At 44.6% G+C, this 16,577-nt stretch overlaps 1 protein-coding gene across 1 annotated transcript in view; it reads right to left on the bottom strand.

Moving 5' to 3' along the window:
* Nucleotides 1-16,577, bottom strand: part of DAAM1 (dishevelled associated activator of morphogenesis 1) — a 176,084-nt gene that overhangs the window by 12,073 nt on the left and 147,434 nt on the right. Inside the window, exons 18-22 of the mRNA XM_082617433.1 lie at nt 11,662-11,768; nt 9,666-9,754; nt 8,641-8,809; nt 4,764-4,871; nt 2,766-2,826 (exon numbers count right to left, since the gene is read on the bottom strand). Coding sequence (XP_082473559.1) covers nt 2,766-2,826; nt 4,764-4,871; nt 8,641-8,809; nt 9,666-9,754; nt 11,662-11,768 — 534 coding nt within the window. The remainder of the gene's footprint in view (nt 1-2,765; nt 2,827-4,763; nt 4,872-8,640; nt 8,810-9,665; nt 9,755-11,661; nt 11,769-16,577) is intronic.

Below are 16,577 nucleotides of genomic sequence, written 5' to 3'. Positions count from 1 at the left end.
AAAGAGTCATGTACCAAAATGTTCACTGAAGCTCTATTTACAATAGCCAGGCCATGCAAGCAACCTAAGTGTCCATGAACAGATGAATGGATAAAGAAGATGTGGCACATATATACAATGGAATATTACTCAGCCACAAAAAGAAACGAAATTGAGTTATTTGTAGGTGGACCTAGAGACTGTCATACAGAGTGAAGTAAGTCAGAAAGAGAAAAACAAATACTGTGTGCTAACACATACATATGGAATCTAAGGGGGAAAAAAGGTCATGAAGAACCTAGGGGACAGACGGGAATAAAGACACAGACTTACTAGAGAATGGACTTGAGGATAAGGGGAGGGGGAAGGGTAAGGTGTGACAAAGTGAGAGAATGGCATGGACATATATACACTACCAAACATAAAACAGATAGCTAGTGGGAAGCTGCCGCACAGCACAGGGCGATCAGCTCGGTGCTTTGTGACCACCTAGAGGGGTGGGATAGGGAGGTTGGGAGGGAGGGAGACGCAAGAGGGAAGAGATATGGGAACATATGTATAACCGAGTCACTTTTTTATAAAGCAGAAACTAACACACCATTGTAAAGCAATTATACTACAATAAAGATGTTTAAAAATAAATAAATACTCTTATAAATCATGAAACTTGCTCTGATTAAAAGAAATTGCCACAATCCTCGTTCTTTGACCTGGAAAGGGAGTATATGTATGTGTGTGAAGTGCAGAGATGTGAAAGCAATTTTAAAGTGTTTCATGAATGTATAATTCCATAAGACTTCTGTCTTTGATACCTTCAAGCAATGTAATCGATCTGTGAAAAGAACAACTGGGACACATGAATGTTTGGACGGATTAAAGTCTGCCTCCCGATATTTCCTTCCTCTTAACATTTAAGCTGCCAGAGGGAGGGGGAGGCCTCTGTAGCCCCTTTCCTGTGAAGAGTGTGTTACATTGTACAGGACCCAGGGGCTAGAGAGATTTCAGCAAAACAACCTTTAATAAACCCCCCAAACACATAACTTCCTTGGGACCGCTCTCTCATGCCTTGCTCTGAACTAGCTCAGATGCAGGGGTCAGAGCCTCCATTGTCAGGCTTTAGGACTGTCAGTCACTGCCATGCTAGTCTCAAGAAAGCTTTCCACTGGGAGGAAATGGCCGCAGAGTGAAGGCTATAACACAAGCCTCGTCCCAAACTGCCCTTATCCAGTTTGGCCTCTGAAAGCCGAGGACCGTCCTCCACGCGCACTCAGTCTCTCAGCCCACAGGGGCTGAAAAAAGAGTATCTACTGCTCTTTTTAAACAGCGACCCACCCCTACCCCCCTCCCCCAAAATAAGGAAAAAAAGAAAACCTTACATGCTCCTTAATTTATTAAAAATAGAAAAGGTTAGACACTGTGACTCTTAATTTTTATTAGAGCTATTTCTTTAATGAAGTCAACTACTTTCTAAGGCACAGTTTTACGATTATAAGAAGGAGGAGGTGAGACCTCCCTGGCGGCGCAGTGGTTAAGAATCCACCTTGCCAATGCACGGGACACGGGTTCGAGCCCTGGTCCAGGAAAATCCCACATGCCGTGGAGCAACTAAGCCCACGAGCCACAACTACTGAAGCCCACGTGCCGCAACCACTGAAGCCCGGGTGCCGCAACTACTGAAGCCCGCGCACTTAGAGCCCGTGCTCCGCAACGAGAAGCCACCGCAGTGAGAAGCCTGCGTGCCTCAACTAGAGAAAGCTGGCAAGCAGCAACGAAGACCCAATGCAGACAAAATAAAAAATAAATAGATAAATTTATTTTTTACAAAAGGAGGAGGGTCCTCCTGGCGTTACTAATAAATGATCTGTGGGGCACCTTCCCGAGCTGCCTGCAGACCAGCCTCCTTCACCAAGTGCCAGGCCAGAGCTCTGCTCTCCCGAGTGAGGCTTCTCACCCTGACTCGCCCCTGCCCTGTCAGCAGCCCTCGTGCAGTACCCACGGGGCACTGCGCCCTCACAGTCTGGTTAGTTCCACCGGCTCCACTGCCTCCGGCACCCTGACTTGCTTTCCTTCCATGGAGCCCAGGCCCAGGTCATCTCGTATAGCTGGGACAGCCTCCCTCCTCTGTACCTAAGTTCACCCTACCCTCCTTCTAAGCCACAGCTCAAAGTTCATCTCATCCAGAGGAGAAGCTTCCTTTCACACACGCCAGCCATTCCCGAAGCCTCAGGCTAACCTAAATCCCCGATCCTCCTCAAGGCACCTTTGTCATCACTTAGGAGGTGAACTGCTGACTGCTCCTGGCCACTGTAACACCTGGAGGGTAAGGATTCTGAGTCATCGTGATCCCCTCGCCTTGAGAATGGACGGTACCCCCAAAGTGCTCAAAAAATACTCCCCAAGGGACCAACTCAAAGACAACAGAGAAGTTCCATTGCTCTAAGAGTAAACATTTATAAACAGAAACACCGAGAAGACCTTGAAGACTCTCTAGCCAACCCACTTTCATGAGTCCTGCCTCACAGTAGGAAAGTGGTGGAACTCTGGGCCCAATTTCCCAGTTCCTGTTCCCGTGATGCCCCCATGACATCCTGCCACCTGCCACTGCATCACCAGGCTAAACACAGCCTGCCTTTGCTCCTTTGTTGTTGCATTATTTTTTTTTCTTTTTTTTAAACAATAAATGTTTATCCTGCATGCCAAGGCAACCAGCAACTCCTCTGCTGGATGCCATCACCAGCACCAGAGAGAGTGAAGGGACTGGGAATTAGAACGAGAAACATACTCACCATCTCTACTGCTTTCAGGCCACTTCTCAAGGTGCTTATTTCTTTGTCCAGCTCAGTCATGCTGTTGTAAATGGCAACATTTTAGTAACCAACATGGGACTTACACTTATTGTATTAAATATATGATGAGTTTAAATATTTCATGCTTGGAAGTCCACACTACTTCATTTTAAATGTTTAAAATTCCCTTCAGTGTTCAGATCTCACAGAAAGACAGCAACATTTTAAACTTATGAAATTTAGGTATGGAATTATGTTTTTTTTTTGTTTCCCACAGCCAGCAGGTATAATATTTATAGGTTAAAAAGGGCAGAATAGAAATATGTCATGTTTCAATCTCACAAAAATCTACTTAAGCAAATTACTGTATGTGGAAATAAATTTCTTGCCACGTGTGGCTCCCTTTGGACAAGGAAAAGAAACAGTTGATCCACAATCGTGTGTTGTGCTCTTCATTATTATTATATTGCTTTTCATGAATGCTCTGGTAGTATGAATATTACAAGGTGATGGCCTACATTTCAATCAACAGTGATTTTTCTTAAAGTTTTACTAATTAGTTTTCATTTACTTTTTTTTTTTAAAACAGAGAAAGTTTCCTGGGCTTCTCCCATAATGCTTTTTATTTGACAGCTTTTAAACATGAGAGATTACAACTTAATTCTCGCAGAGAATTCACATGTAAACAAATTCATTGACACTTCATTTACTTCAACATTGTAATTTCATGTCTTACATGGTACATTTCTACCAAACTCTACAGAGGGAAAAAATTAGCCTGCCCATCAGGCTTTCTAAAATCACTGCAAAAAGGTGCAGTTTAAATATGTTTTTAAAAAAGGGGAGTGGAGTATTTCCCTGGTGGCACAGTGGTTAAGAATCCGCCTGCCAATGCAGGGGACACGGGTTCGAGCCCTGGTCGGGGAAGAGCCCACATGCCATGGAGCAACTAAGCCCATGCGCCACAACTACTGAGCCTGTGCTCTAGAGCCCGCAAGCCACAACTACTGAGCCCACGCGCCTGGAGCCCGTGCTCCGCCACCGCAATGAGAAGCCCGCGCACCACAACAAAGCGTAGTCCCCTATTGCCACAACTAGAGAAAGCCCGCGCGGGACAACCAAGACCCAATGCAGCCAAAAACAAATAAATATTTTTAAAAGGCGGGGTGGGGGCAAAAGGAAGCAGAAGGAACAGAAAGGAAAAGTGCCTGCCCCTCATGAGGTCTCTGAAAAGTGGTGTGAAGTTTGTGGGGAAAGTTTAGTGACTTTCCACTTTATTTTTAGTTCCTTCATTTGCATAAAGACTGCTTTCCATTAAAAGGTTGCTTGGTTTCTGGGAGTGTGTACACATGGGAAAATTACTAGCAACACCCTGACCTGCAGGACTTCCATTTGCTTAACAATGTATCCTCATATCCTCATTTAACTAAGGGTGTTCCCACCTGTATTTTAAGAGAACCACCCTTTCCAACTACTAGTGAAGCCACACTGCTTCCCTAGACTCTTCATAACTCAGAAAATTAGGTTTTGTAGAAGTTAGAAACTGCATCCAGGAATATTCCAAAACAGCTAGAACAAGTACACAGTGACCCTTGAACAACACAGGTGGGAACTGTGTGGGTCCACTTATACGCAGATGTTTTTTCAATAATTATGTACTACATGATCTGTGGTTGACTGAATCCTCAGATGTGGGACCACGGGTACTGAGGAACCCCGCACAGGAAGGGTCAGCTATGAAGTTATATGTTGGATTTTCAGCTGTGCAGTGGGGATTCGGCACCCTTAACCACCCCCCGCCCCCGTTCAAGAGTCAACCGTATATTCAAACTCATGTAACACATCTGAGTGACTTGGATACTATTCAAACTTTATTTCATACACTGTTCAGGGGAAAGCAAACAGAAGGACCCTCTTCATGCAACGCTAACTATCTCAAGGGCTAAACCAGAGTCCAACAGATTTAAAAAACTGAAAGAATTCACTCTAAGTACTTACTTTACTTTTGCTGCTTGAGGAATGTCCTGCAGCTCCTCATTTAGATTAAGAACCTTGGGGTATTTATTTTCCACAATAGTTATGAGATAGTGCAAAAGTGTAATGTTCCTACAATTACAGGAGAGAGTATTAAACATGGTTAATATCTGCATATGATTTGTATATTCAAGTGATTACTTCCACAAGAATGCTATATCCCTGCATTACTTTCAAAATGTGTAGGTTCCTGAAAGGCAGGCATTCTTAAGAGAAAGGGAGGAGAGGAGAGCCTTCATGGGATTTACAAAAATACACGTCAAAAGAAGCACACGTCTTCTGAAAGGGAAGGGCAGGGGATAAGAATTACGTTTTGGGCTGATAATGGGGATCCTTCAAAATCTGCGTAATGCGATGGGTGATGGAAAGGAGTCTGAACCACTGCCAAAGGGGACATCCCTTCACAGTGCATCCACCCAAAGACGAGGCCTGCCCTGCAAATTCCTAACAAGCAGGGTGGGGTGGTGAGCGAGGGATGTTTAATCCACTAGAGAGGACGGCTAATTTTCAAGTCTGAAAGTACAGAGCAGCAACTCACTGATGAAAATTACTGACAATTCTCACTTAAGGGTTTCTTTCAACTGGGTGATAACATTTTCCCCTTCTGACTCATTTGTTTTGCTCTTTCCCCTTCTGACCTTATTTGTTTTGCTGTGGCAGTAAAGGATGGCTGGAAAGTTAGAATGCCCCCTATTTCAGGGCAGGACCTGGAAATGGGCCAGGACTGTGCCATCATGGATATGATACCCTCACAGCCTAATTTTAGCAACACTTCAGCTCCTAACTGCACAACCAGCTCCCTCTTTGGTGGTGACAGGGCTGAACCTTGACTGACCTGGGTTGAAAAGGCAGGCATCTGATAACACTATCTATGAGGCCACACTGTCGTAGCCTGGTCCCCTGGTCCCCGACTCTGATGCACATTACAATCACCTGGACCCCAGATGCCTGGGCCAACCTGAGATTCAGTCATTGGAGTGAGGTGGGACCAGGTGTGGGTATTTTTTTAAAACTCCCCACTGAGACTAACAGCCAAGATCAAGAAGCACTTAGGCTACTGAAAGTTAGCATAATCAGGACACAAATGAATTTCTTTAAAAACATTTCCATAATTTTTAGGCAGTTTGCTAATTCACAAGGCTAAGTACACACCGCCCCCAACAAAGGTAAAGCAGAGCTGCCAAACAATTTTTTCCCCATAGCAGTGCAAACCATTTCTGGTTACCCTTGCAGCTTCCTAGGAGTCAATGCAATCCTATTCCTCTGAGTCAACTGGCCCACATGGAAAAATATTTCCCCTTATTTTTCTTGTGCTAATAATTAGAAAACCATTGCTCAGCAAAGTAAACAGTGGCTAATAGTTCTGGCCACATATTTTGCAGGTGTTCAGCTGTATTGTTCCACTTCAGTTCTGCCTTTCACAGAATCTATGTGTCTGCCATGTGCCGGCTGCATGAGAGGCAAAATCCCAGCAACCATCACGAGAAAGAGTAATGCCATTTTCTTTCATTATTTCAGAGAAATGCTTTGTTAGTCAGAGAAATTTATTTAATTAACCATATACGCCTTTTTTAGTGTAGAAAGACTTAAAACCAGATCACATTTGGATAGCAAACCACATTTGTTTGCTATCCACATAGCACCTCATATGAGTGAATATAAATTCCTGAATAATAAAAACAACAACTAAACAGCCTCACATTTGACTACTCTCTGGTCATTACCAGAAACAAGCCTTTAATGTAGAGTGAAGAGGGAAAAGAAGAAGATCAGAAATGTTTTTAATTTATTGTTTTGAAAAGGCTTATTGTGTATTGGATAAATTTTATATCATTAACTAGCAGATAATCATGTAGTAAGTGCCAGCTTATCAGTAAGTTGGAAGGTGGGGGGCAAATGTGTGTGTGTGTGTGTGTGTGTGTGTGTGTGTGTGTGTGTGTGTGTGGACAGAGAGAGAGAGAAAGAGAAAGAGAATAGGACTGACTGGTGGTGAGGATTTCCCTCCTCCCCAGCCTGCAAGCCCAGTTGAAGAGAATACTGTTCCTTAAAAGACGGCTGCTCTTTATATGCAAGTAAGATGCTGCAGTTACGTACTGCAGCCTCCAAATAAAATCAGTCTGTTGGCAGAGGAGAGCTGTGGGCAGACCACTAGAACAACTGTCAAATACATGTAAGGCCAAACACCTTGCTGCTTGTGACCTCAGACAAGCTAAATGAGCCACCTGACCCTGCCTCAGTTTCTTTATCTGACAACAGGTGATACAACACTTGGCCTGGGGACTTCACAGGTTGTTGTGACAATCAAATGTGAACGGGCTCTGAAAGGATCAAGTGCTTACATTAAAAATAAGGTGGTGTTCAGAGAAAACCATAATTCAAAAAGACACATGCACCCCAATGTTCACTGCAGCACTATTTACAATAGCCAGGTCATGGAAGCAACCTAAATGTCCATCCAACAGACGAATGGATAAAGAAGATGTGGTACATATATACAATGGAATATTACTCAGCCATAAAAAGGAATGAAATTGGGTCATTTGTAGAGACACAGATGGACCTAGGGACTGTCATACAGGGTGAAGTAAGAAAGAGAAAAACAAATATCATATATTAACACATATATGTGGAATCTAGAAAAATGGTACAGGTGAACTGGTTTGCAGGGCAGAAAGTGAGACACAGATGTAGAGAACAAATGTATGGACACTAAGGGGGGAAAGTGGGGGTGTGGGGGTGGTGGTGTGGTGAATTGGGCGATTGGGATTGACATATATACACTCATGTGTATAAAATGGATAACTAATAAGAAGAACCTGCTGTATAAAAAATAATAAAATTCAAAGAAAAATAAGGTGGTGTTGATAGAACGTATCAGCTGTGCTTTGTTCATCTATTTCTACACAATGCAAAACTAAGGTTTAGCCCTACAACTGAACATACTGCTTGTTTCTTATACGATGGATTCAGGGTTGCCATAATGCTATGCTTCACTGACCCTATAGAAAATATAGAATAAAGAGTCTCATTGGTTGGGAATAATTAGGGTGAACAGCCTATACTTCTAAAAATAATTCGGGTTACAGAGTTTACCTTAGAAACAAATTCCTTCCAAGTCAGTGGGAAACACAACTCGCAGGGAAGCTAGAGTTAAAATGCCTGATGCCCTTACATGGAAATGACACTAGCACATTTTCACCTTCTGGTGTCTCTAACAGCAATCTGTTCACCTAAAACACACTTTCTAGGAAGCATTTTAATGAGTCTTGGGATGAGCAGCTGAATACCAACAGCCAAAATGCATTTATACATTGTCATTTTTTAATGTAGCTGCTAGCTTCCAGGTACCAAGGAAACCATAACCTAAAAAGCCAACAAACTTCACATTCTGTCATCAGCTGTCAGTTTTTTATCTCTGTGGAGGGGTAGCAATTAGGAGAGGCCGTGAGGGGGCTACTAGGGTGCTGGTAAGGTTCCGTTTCTTGACCTGGGCACTAGTTATACAGATGTGTTCAATTTGTGAAAAGTCATCAAGCTGTACCTTTATGGTGAGTGAACCTGTCTTTCACGTATTACACTGTAATAAGTTTACTCAAGAAAACCCCAAACACAAAAACCTTGGACTAGATGATATCCCTGTGGAATGAAAATGAAGGATAACTGGCCCAGTGGGAACCTGGGGATACGTGTGGTCGTGAGACAGGAAGGGAGGAGTCAGTGGAGAAGGGAAGAGCAGGAGAAGGAGAAGTGCAGACCAGACACTTCGGGATGAGGAGGCCCAGGAGGACCAGAGGGTGCAACGTTGAGCCCCGAACTAAGCTCCCAGATCTTCCATACTTACTTATCGATACTGGATTTTGTGTCAGCAATCTTATTTAGGCTGGATATCTTGAATCCATATGCATTGCCTCTTTGGCCTTTATTCATGTAATTTCCAAATGCCAAAACCACTTCCAGCAACTGCTTCAGGGAACTGCTCCTAAACACCTCTTCTGAACCAGAACGAATTGCTTCAAAACAAAATACATAAAACTATTACAACAAGATTTTTCAATGATACCCATCCTAAATCCACACACCTGATAACAGATACTGAAGATGTAAGATGGGGCTGTTAGACTACCAGGGAGCACTTTCCGAACACCTTTACCAGAAGCCAAGAGCAAGGGGGCAAGGAGAGCCAGCTCAAATTGTTCAAGAGACCCAGAGACAGGTGCACAATCCTAGCCTTTCTCAGTCTTGTTCTTGGCTGACTCACCGACCATAAGCAGTTAGGAATACATAGAGCAGCTATTGCATTTTCCACATTCCTTTGCAAACCCTTTCTTGCCTGGTGTGAGTCAGATCACAGGACAATTGATCAATTCCACTGATAGAAAAACTGGGCAAAAACATGTGACATGTCACAGCTAGCAGGTGTCATCAGGACCCCAAAGTCAGCCTGCACTCTGTGGCTGTGCTCCTCAGTTGCCCACATTTCAAACACCTACAAATTTAACAGCCTCAAAATCAAACCATATATCAGCCTCAAATCTTCCCTCAGAAAAATCCAGTAAGGCCCCATTACGAGAAAGCTAACTGTAGGTTTAATGCCAGTAGCGATCAAATAAATTCCTCACCAACACCCAGAGAGCAAAAGCCCAGTTCTGCAGAGGAGTCCAGGGAGTGTGCTATGAGTTCCAGAACCCAGGCTAGGCCATTAAGCCAAGGACAGACCTTAAGTGATTATCTGCCAGAATTCCAACAGATTTCAAGCAAAAAAAAAAAATCACCAAAGGGATCCAGTTTACTATATGCACTTGCACTCCACTTGTAAATGGGCACTTGAGATGAACATCATTGCCAGTCTGGGCAGCTTGACTTTACCTTCTACTTTGGGTTTCACTTCTGCCACACGCTCTGCAAACTTCTTTTTGAAGTACAGCGACTGCAGTCTTTGCTGATAATGATTAATTCTGTAAGAGCAAGCATCAACTAATGAACATGTACTTAATACACCTATGTTCACTCAATGAATATGGAGGTGATGGTACCTTAGAGCACTCCCACCCCAACACACACACACACACACACACACACACACACACACACACACACACACACACACACACACACACACACACACACACACACACACACACACACACACACACACACACACACACAGTTCCTCTCCTGGACAGAAGCACAGGGCCTGAGGCCAACTGCGCCTGGACAGCCCATTTCCCAGTGCCCTACAGGGAGTGTTCGGGCAAGTGCAGCAGGGCCTCAGCTCCAATCAGCTTATGCAATTGCTAAAAGAAAGTGAGAACTAACTGCCGTTGACTAAAGCCCCCTTCACTTCCTCAGAGTCCTAGTAGCTCTTGAGAACAGAAAAGCGATAAAAAGGAATGAAAATATAAAGACTCCCCGCTTCTGCTGCAAATGAGGGGCAGTTGCCTGCGCTCCTGCCATGGTGCTTCACTCGCCACAAAGTGTGCCTTGCAGAACTGTAGGGTAAAACTTGTCTCCGGCATTCTCTCCTCACACCATCTTCTCCCCACTCACATCCCCAAACCTTCCTCTTTCTTCACAGTTAGGTCCCTAGCTGCACCCCTCAGGGCTGGAAAGCTCTGCCTTCCACGATAGCGACTAGCAACTAGAGATAACAGGGAACTGGACTGTGATCACCACCAAGACAGGCTGCTTGGTGTTTCTGAGCGGGTGAGGGTGGGCAAACCTGCCCAGGCCTTCTGAAATCGCTGCCTAACCTGCTCCCTGGTGGAAACTTCAGCCCAGTAGGACTAGCAATCAGCCCTCATCCAAAACTATACCATAAAATCAGACAGATGCAGGCTAGGTTCTGCTCTTACTAGGTGACCTTGGGCAGGAACCTTAACTCCTCCAGTTGCTGGCAGAGAATACCTCCCTGCCTGACAGCCCTCCTGGCAGGGCTGATAGCAGGATTAAGATGCACGCAAAGATCTAGACAGTTACTAAGGGGCAGTTATTGCAGGTGGCCATGTATTTGTCCACACAAAGGGTTGCTGGGCACACGTGTCAAAATTTCAAAGCCATCCTTTGTTCTACAGTAGTATACAAAAATGGCAAGTTGAGGTGAAACAACAAAAGTAAGTCCAGATATGGCAGAACTGCAGAGTGGCATGTTCACCTTGGCCACCATGTAGGCCACTGGCACTCAGGGGAGGAGCTCTGCCCGGGGGTTGACTGAAGGTTTCAGGATCACTGGTCCTTGTCTAATGCAGAATCAATTCGCTAGGCCTGGGATGGCAAAGCAACTCAGCTCACAGGCCAAACTCAATTACGGAGCAGCAGCTGCTGCGGGGCTTTCTGGAGAAGGGTTGAGAAAGCTTGCCAAGGTTCCATGGGAAGAGTGCCACGATCGATTAGTGATGTCTGCGTGTGTCATGATTTGACATCCAGACCCTGGCTATTTAGTTATGTGGGCTCTATGTTGATGCCTCTGAGTCTGCCCATTTTTTTCTATTTTACAACAACCTTGAGATGTTGAGGTATAAGGAGGAGTGGGCTAGAATCCCAAGGGATCAAAGTGCTGAGGAGAATGACACTGACTAGAACCCAGAAAAGTTATGACTTGATTAGGTCAAAGTACATGAGCCAAAGAGGCCCAGAAATAGAGAGAACTGTGAAGAAACTCAGACCCTGGCTCACCCATGGGCGAGAACTCACATAAACAAAACAATCAAGTTCCACACAACTCAGACTAGAGGAGATTTGGGGATTCAAAAAGGCTTCAAGTTAAGGCAGGTTAACTGGCCCAGATAATTCAACAGGAATCAAAAGATTCACTTCCTTAGAAAGGCCAGGGGCATCTTTGCTTTTTAAACATTTTCAAACTCACCTGCTCATCTCGAAAAGGAATCTATCAGCCTTGGCCATCCGATCCAGTTCATGTTTATGTTCCTCCAACAGATCAATGTCACTTTTTTCAGGAACAAATTTCAAGAGCTAAAAAGTACATGCAAATATTAAAACTGAGGTTTATAATTTAAATTCTTGCCCTAATTTTTCATGCTTTCAGTTCAATTTGTCCCAAGATGAAATTTTAACTTTTAATTTATAAGCTCTCCTCGCAGGTGGCTGTTCAGCTACAATGAAGTGATTGAATCTTTCCATTTAGGTGGCCAAAAGGTACAAACTTCCAGTTACAAGATAAATCAGTAACGGGGATGTAGTGTACAACATCATGGTTATAATTAACGCTGCTGCTTGATATATATGAAAGTTATTAAGACAGTAAATCCTAAGAGTTCTCATCAGAAAGGAAAAAAAAGATTGCTTTGTTTTTTTGCCTTTAAAAAACTTTTATCTGTATGAGATGATGGATGCTAACTAAACTTATTGTGGAAATCATTTCACATTTGTAAGTCAAACCATTCTGCCACACACCTTAAATTTATAGTGATGTATGCCAATTATATTTCAATAAAATGGGAAAAAACCCTTTCTATTTTTACTTGAAAGTAGTTAAACTGGTGTAAGATTCATTTCTGGTAACTATGTGTTCTATAGTGCCCCTCAAATCAGAATTGGGAAGTTCTTTACTAGCACCCACTTTACATAGTCCATTAGAGGGGCCTTGGAGATTCAACCTTCTCATGAGAAGATACTACAACTACAGAGAGATTAGGTCACTCACCCAGGATTATAAAGCAAAGTGTGTGTGATCTTCAGAAATAGAACCTAGGTCTCGACTTCCAGCTCTGTTTTTTTCCTATTACATCATTTCCTATTACATCATTACATCCTATTACATCATTTCATCATGCTGAAATGAGTAATTTTATGTGTATTTTCTAATCAATTTGCTTATTTCTTTGGCTTATCTAATTCCATCTCATTTTTTGCTCCATGTAGAGTTAGGTGAGAGGAACACAATGGGATGCGAAGTTTTTGATTCCATATTTTATTTTGGACGAAGAAATGAGCATGGAATGTGGAAGAGATAGCAATAATATTTAAAGTAGAAAAAGCACTTCTGTATGTGTCTAATTTTCTTTAAAGGCACAAACGTGTATGTGTATGCCCAGGGCTGTGTTTGTGTGCTATTTTCTAGATCAAATATTCTTGGACTTTAAAAAAAAAAATTACACTGAGCATCTGGACCCTGAGATCCTCCCCATAAACTTGATGCTGGCATTGGGTGGTCCATTTAGCAGGTTTTCAAATGTTCGTTGGATTTAATTAAGGGATCTCAGAAAAGGCAGTCAGTCTGGGTACCACCAGCAGAGAAAGAGAATTGGAACTACAGGGAAGGAGATGAACGGTTTGAGGTTGGAAATATATTCCAGGCAGAGTGCTTATCATGCTGGGTTCTGGAAGGGGCAGTGCAGCACTTACACAGGAGGAAGAGCGGCCACCACAGCAGTGGGGGAGGGCAGCAGTGGGCAAGGTCAGGGAGGAGCAAGGGCCTTGCAAAAAATTCAGTCTTTATTTTGAGGGCATGGGATGTAACTCAAAATCTCAAGTAGGGGAATGAGTTTTCACTTTAAAAAGAACACTCTGCCTGCAGAATGGAGAAAGAATTAGAAAGGATCAAAAGTACTGGGGGTTGTGATTAGATTGTTGATGCAGTAATCCAGGTGAGAGACGGTGGTGGCCTGGAATGGGTAGTGGACAGGTTCTAGGGCTATTTATGGGGTTTGAACTGGCCTGATTTGTCGACTGTGGTAGATGAGGGTCAAAAGGATGAGGCCCAGGCTTCCGGCTTGGGCAATGATGTACACAGAGTGTAACAGGGAACCCAGGAGGAGAAGGTTGGAGGAAGGTGGGTGAGGAGAAGGTGAATTTAGTGTTTGAAATACTGGCAAGAGAACCAAGTCGTGATTTCTAGTAGGCAGGTGGACAAATGGGTCTGAAATCCCAAAGAAATCTGGAAGACAAAGCTTTGCTGTGGGTTACAACATGCATGGATGTGAGTAAGGTAACCAGGGGGTCCATCAAGAGAAAAAAGCAGGGCTGGAGAGAAGCCGGCACTGATGGGATGAGAACAAGAAGAGGAACCTTCCTAGAAGGCAGTGGAGGGGCCTATGTGGAATCACAGGGCCAAGGGAAGAGGTGTTTCACCATGGGGCCAGTGGCCATCGGTGTCACACACCACCAATATGTCAAGGAAGATAAGGACTGCAAAGGGCTTTGTCAACAAGAAAGTTCATATCCTTAGTGAGAACAGCTTAAGGGAGGTGAGGAGGACGGACTGCAGTGAGGTGAGGAAGAGTGAACAAGCTTTCAAGAACTGGCTGTGTCAAAAAAGAGAGAGGACAGTAGCAGATGGGGACGTGCGGTCTTAAGAGGTGTGTGTGGGAAGGGCTGGGACCTGAACAAGTTACATGTTGAGAGGGCAAGGCGGAAGACCTTGAGGAGAGGGGCAGGGCCCTCTGGGCGAGGTCCCTGAGCAGAAGGAAAGGATGGGCCAGAGCAGAAGCCAGGGACGCCCCTCTCTCCTAATGGGGTGGAAGATGGAAAGATGGAAGCAGATGCCAGGGAATTCACAGGGCTGGTGGCCTGAGGGCTTCTAGGCATGGATGTTCCCACGTTCAAACAGTAACACTGGACAAGTGTCTTCTTATTCTTCCTCAGGGCTGGAGGGAAGGTAGTAGGGCAAGGGAAGGAAGGAGGAAGAGAGAGGACAAGGCTTATTTTTTCCCCTGAGTTTGGACTTTTTCCTTCTGGACAAGGAAATTCAGTTCTAGTTTCAGGGGTCCCCCCACACCTGCCCCGCTGAGCCTACAGGCCCCTGTTCAGGATAACACAGACACCATCTGTCTCTTGTTACTCACAAGAGCACAGTGAGAGGCACAGGCTAAAGGCTCAGGCCGTTTCAAGTCAGAGTCAAGAACAGACTGTGTTTGGACAGTTTTGAGAGGAATGAAGAGCCAGACAGACACCTGGAGATAAGGAGAAAGGTGTGCATCCCAAGAAAGAGGAGCGTATGGATCTCATCTGAGATCTGATCTCAGTGGCTAAAAGCAGCAGGAGAGGAGGGGTGGAATGTGGCTCAAATGCAGATCATAACAAGTAGTAAAGGACGCTGTGTGAAGGCAAAGGAAGCAGAGGAAGGGGGGTAGAATAAGGAGGAAAAGAAAGAGCCTGGGAGGGCTTCCCTGGTGGCGCAGTAGTTGAGAGTCCGCCTGCCGATGCAGGGGACATGGGTTCGTGCCCCGGTCCGGGAAGATCCCACATGCCGCGGAGCGGCTGGGCCCGTGAGCCATGGCCGCTGAGCCTGCACGTCCGGAGCCTGTGCTCCGCAACAGGAGAGGCCACAACAGTGAGAGGCCCACATACAGCAAAAACAAAAAAAAAAGAAAAAAAAAGAAAGAGCCTGGGAGATGAGCAGAGAGCAAGACATCCACAACTATCAGCAGAGGCCAGGTCAAAAGTATCCACTTGGCCAGATTCTGCTTCAGTAGACTGATTTTCTTACTTGTATTTATTTGAAGTACATTCTATTTGCACTACAAGCCCTTTTGGCAAGATTCTGAAATCCCTTCCCTCGAGGAGGAATTTTGCTGGTTGCAATTTCACAGTAAACAGATCTTGTGGAATTTTAAGCATATGACCTTATCGATAGAGGCTGAAGACCTAAGGACTAAAGCAGCTTTCTGCTTGGTTCTTCACACTGGGTGAAGCAATTTTTGATGCAGGCATTTGGAGCACAGGGTCACCTGGGGGCCAGGGAGGGACACAGGGCAGCTGGGCTCCACTCTCTTGGGGCAGAGGCTCTATTCTGCCTGGTGTTCCGCGAGGGAGGGAAGAGTGGGCAGAGGAGCTAAAAGTGCTCGAAAAACGAAAACGTTTAAACTATTTATACACAGAGCAGCGAACAGACTTGGAAACATAGTCATTAGCTATTTGGGGAACTAAATCAAAACTTAAAAGGACAGCAAGAAAAGTTTCTCCACTGCTAAGTGTGACGGTTTTCACCCAGGATGACTGCAGCTGCAGAGGTTTCAGGGAGGGGCGGGTCCATGGAGGTGTGGTGAGACCACACACATCATTCCTCCCTGCCTGGTATCTGAGGCCTTCTGGGAAATCAGTGAGAAGCGTGGAAAATGCACACGCATACAGGCACTCCACTGGAAATATCCATTTCCTCTTCTCCTGGGAGCTGAGCCTGCCTACAGGTGATACCTCAAGTTCAGCCTGAAATCATGATCACCTGTGTCCACTGTTGACCTTAAGTGGTCCTGGTTCTAACAAATGGAGGCCTCTTGACCAAAATCTCTCAAAATATGATTCTGTTGCAGGGACAAGGAGACCGAATAGGCTTAGAGCATTCAGAGACTGTCCCCACAATGCACAGAAAAATTTAGGGCTAGACTGAGAGATAGGTAACAATCCCTGGGGCATCTGCTAGTACGGTATCATCAACAGTATCATTTGGGAAATAACTGAACCAAGCTGCTGACAACACACAACACAGCTGGAGTGGCTGCACGGAGCATGTTATGGAAACACTGCATGACGAGAGGCTAGGGCACCACATCCAACGTGTTGCCTGGACATAAAAAATACAAATTATCTTCAAATACCACGGACAAGAATGTATACTGATTGTGTATAAATCTACGCCATCCTTACTATCCCCAGCATTTGAATTTCCTGCCATTTACAATGCAAGAAGAGTGCTATACAACTTACGGAGACAAGGCCCAGTCCCAAGAAGTTTACACCCCACCTTATGACACATACGAGTGTTTTGATGAAGGTGACAGTGCTAGGGGGTTAACAGTGGCTTCTGTGGCTGTGGGAACAGTA

Source organism: Mesoplodon mirus (genome assembly GCF_964341445.2).
Source record: "Mesoplodon mirus genome assembly, chromosome: 4".
Lineage (NCBI taxonomy): Eukaryota > Metazoa > Chordata > Mammalia > Artiodactyla > Ziphiidae > Mesoplodon > Mesoplodon mirus.
Note: the sequence above shows the minus strand (reverse complement) of the source record. Positions and strands in the feature narration are given on the sequence as shown.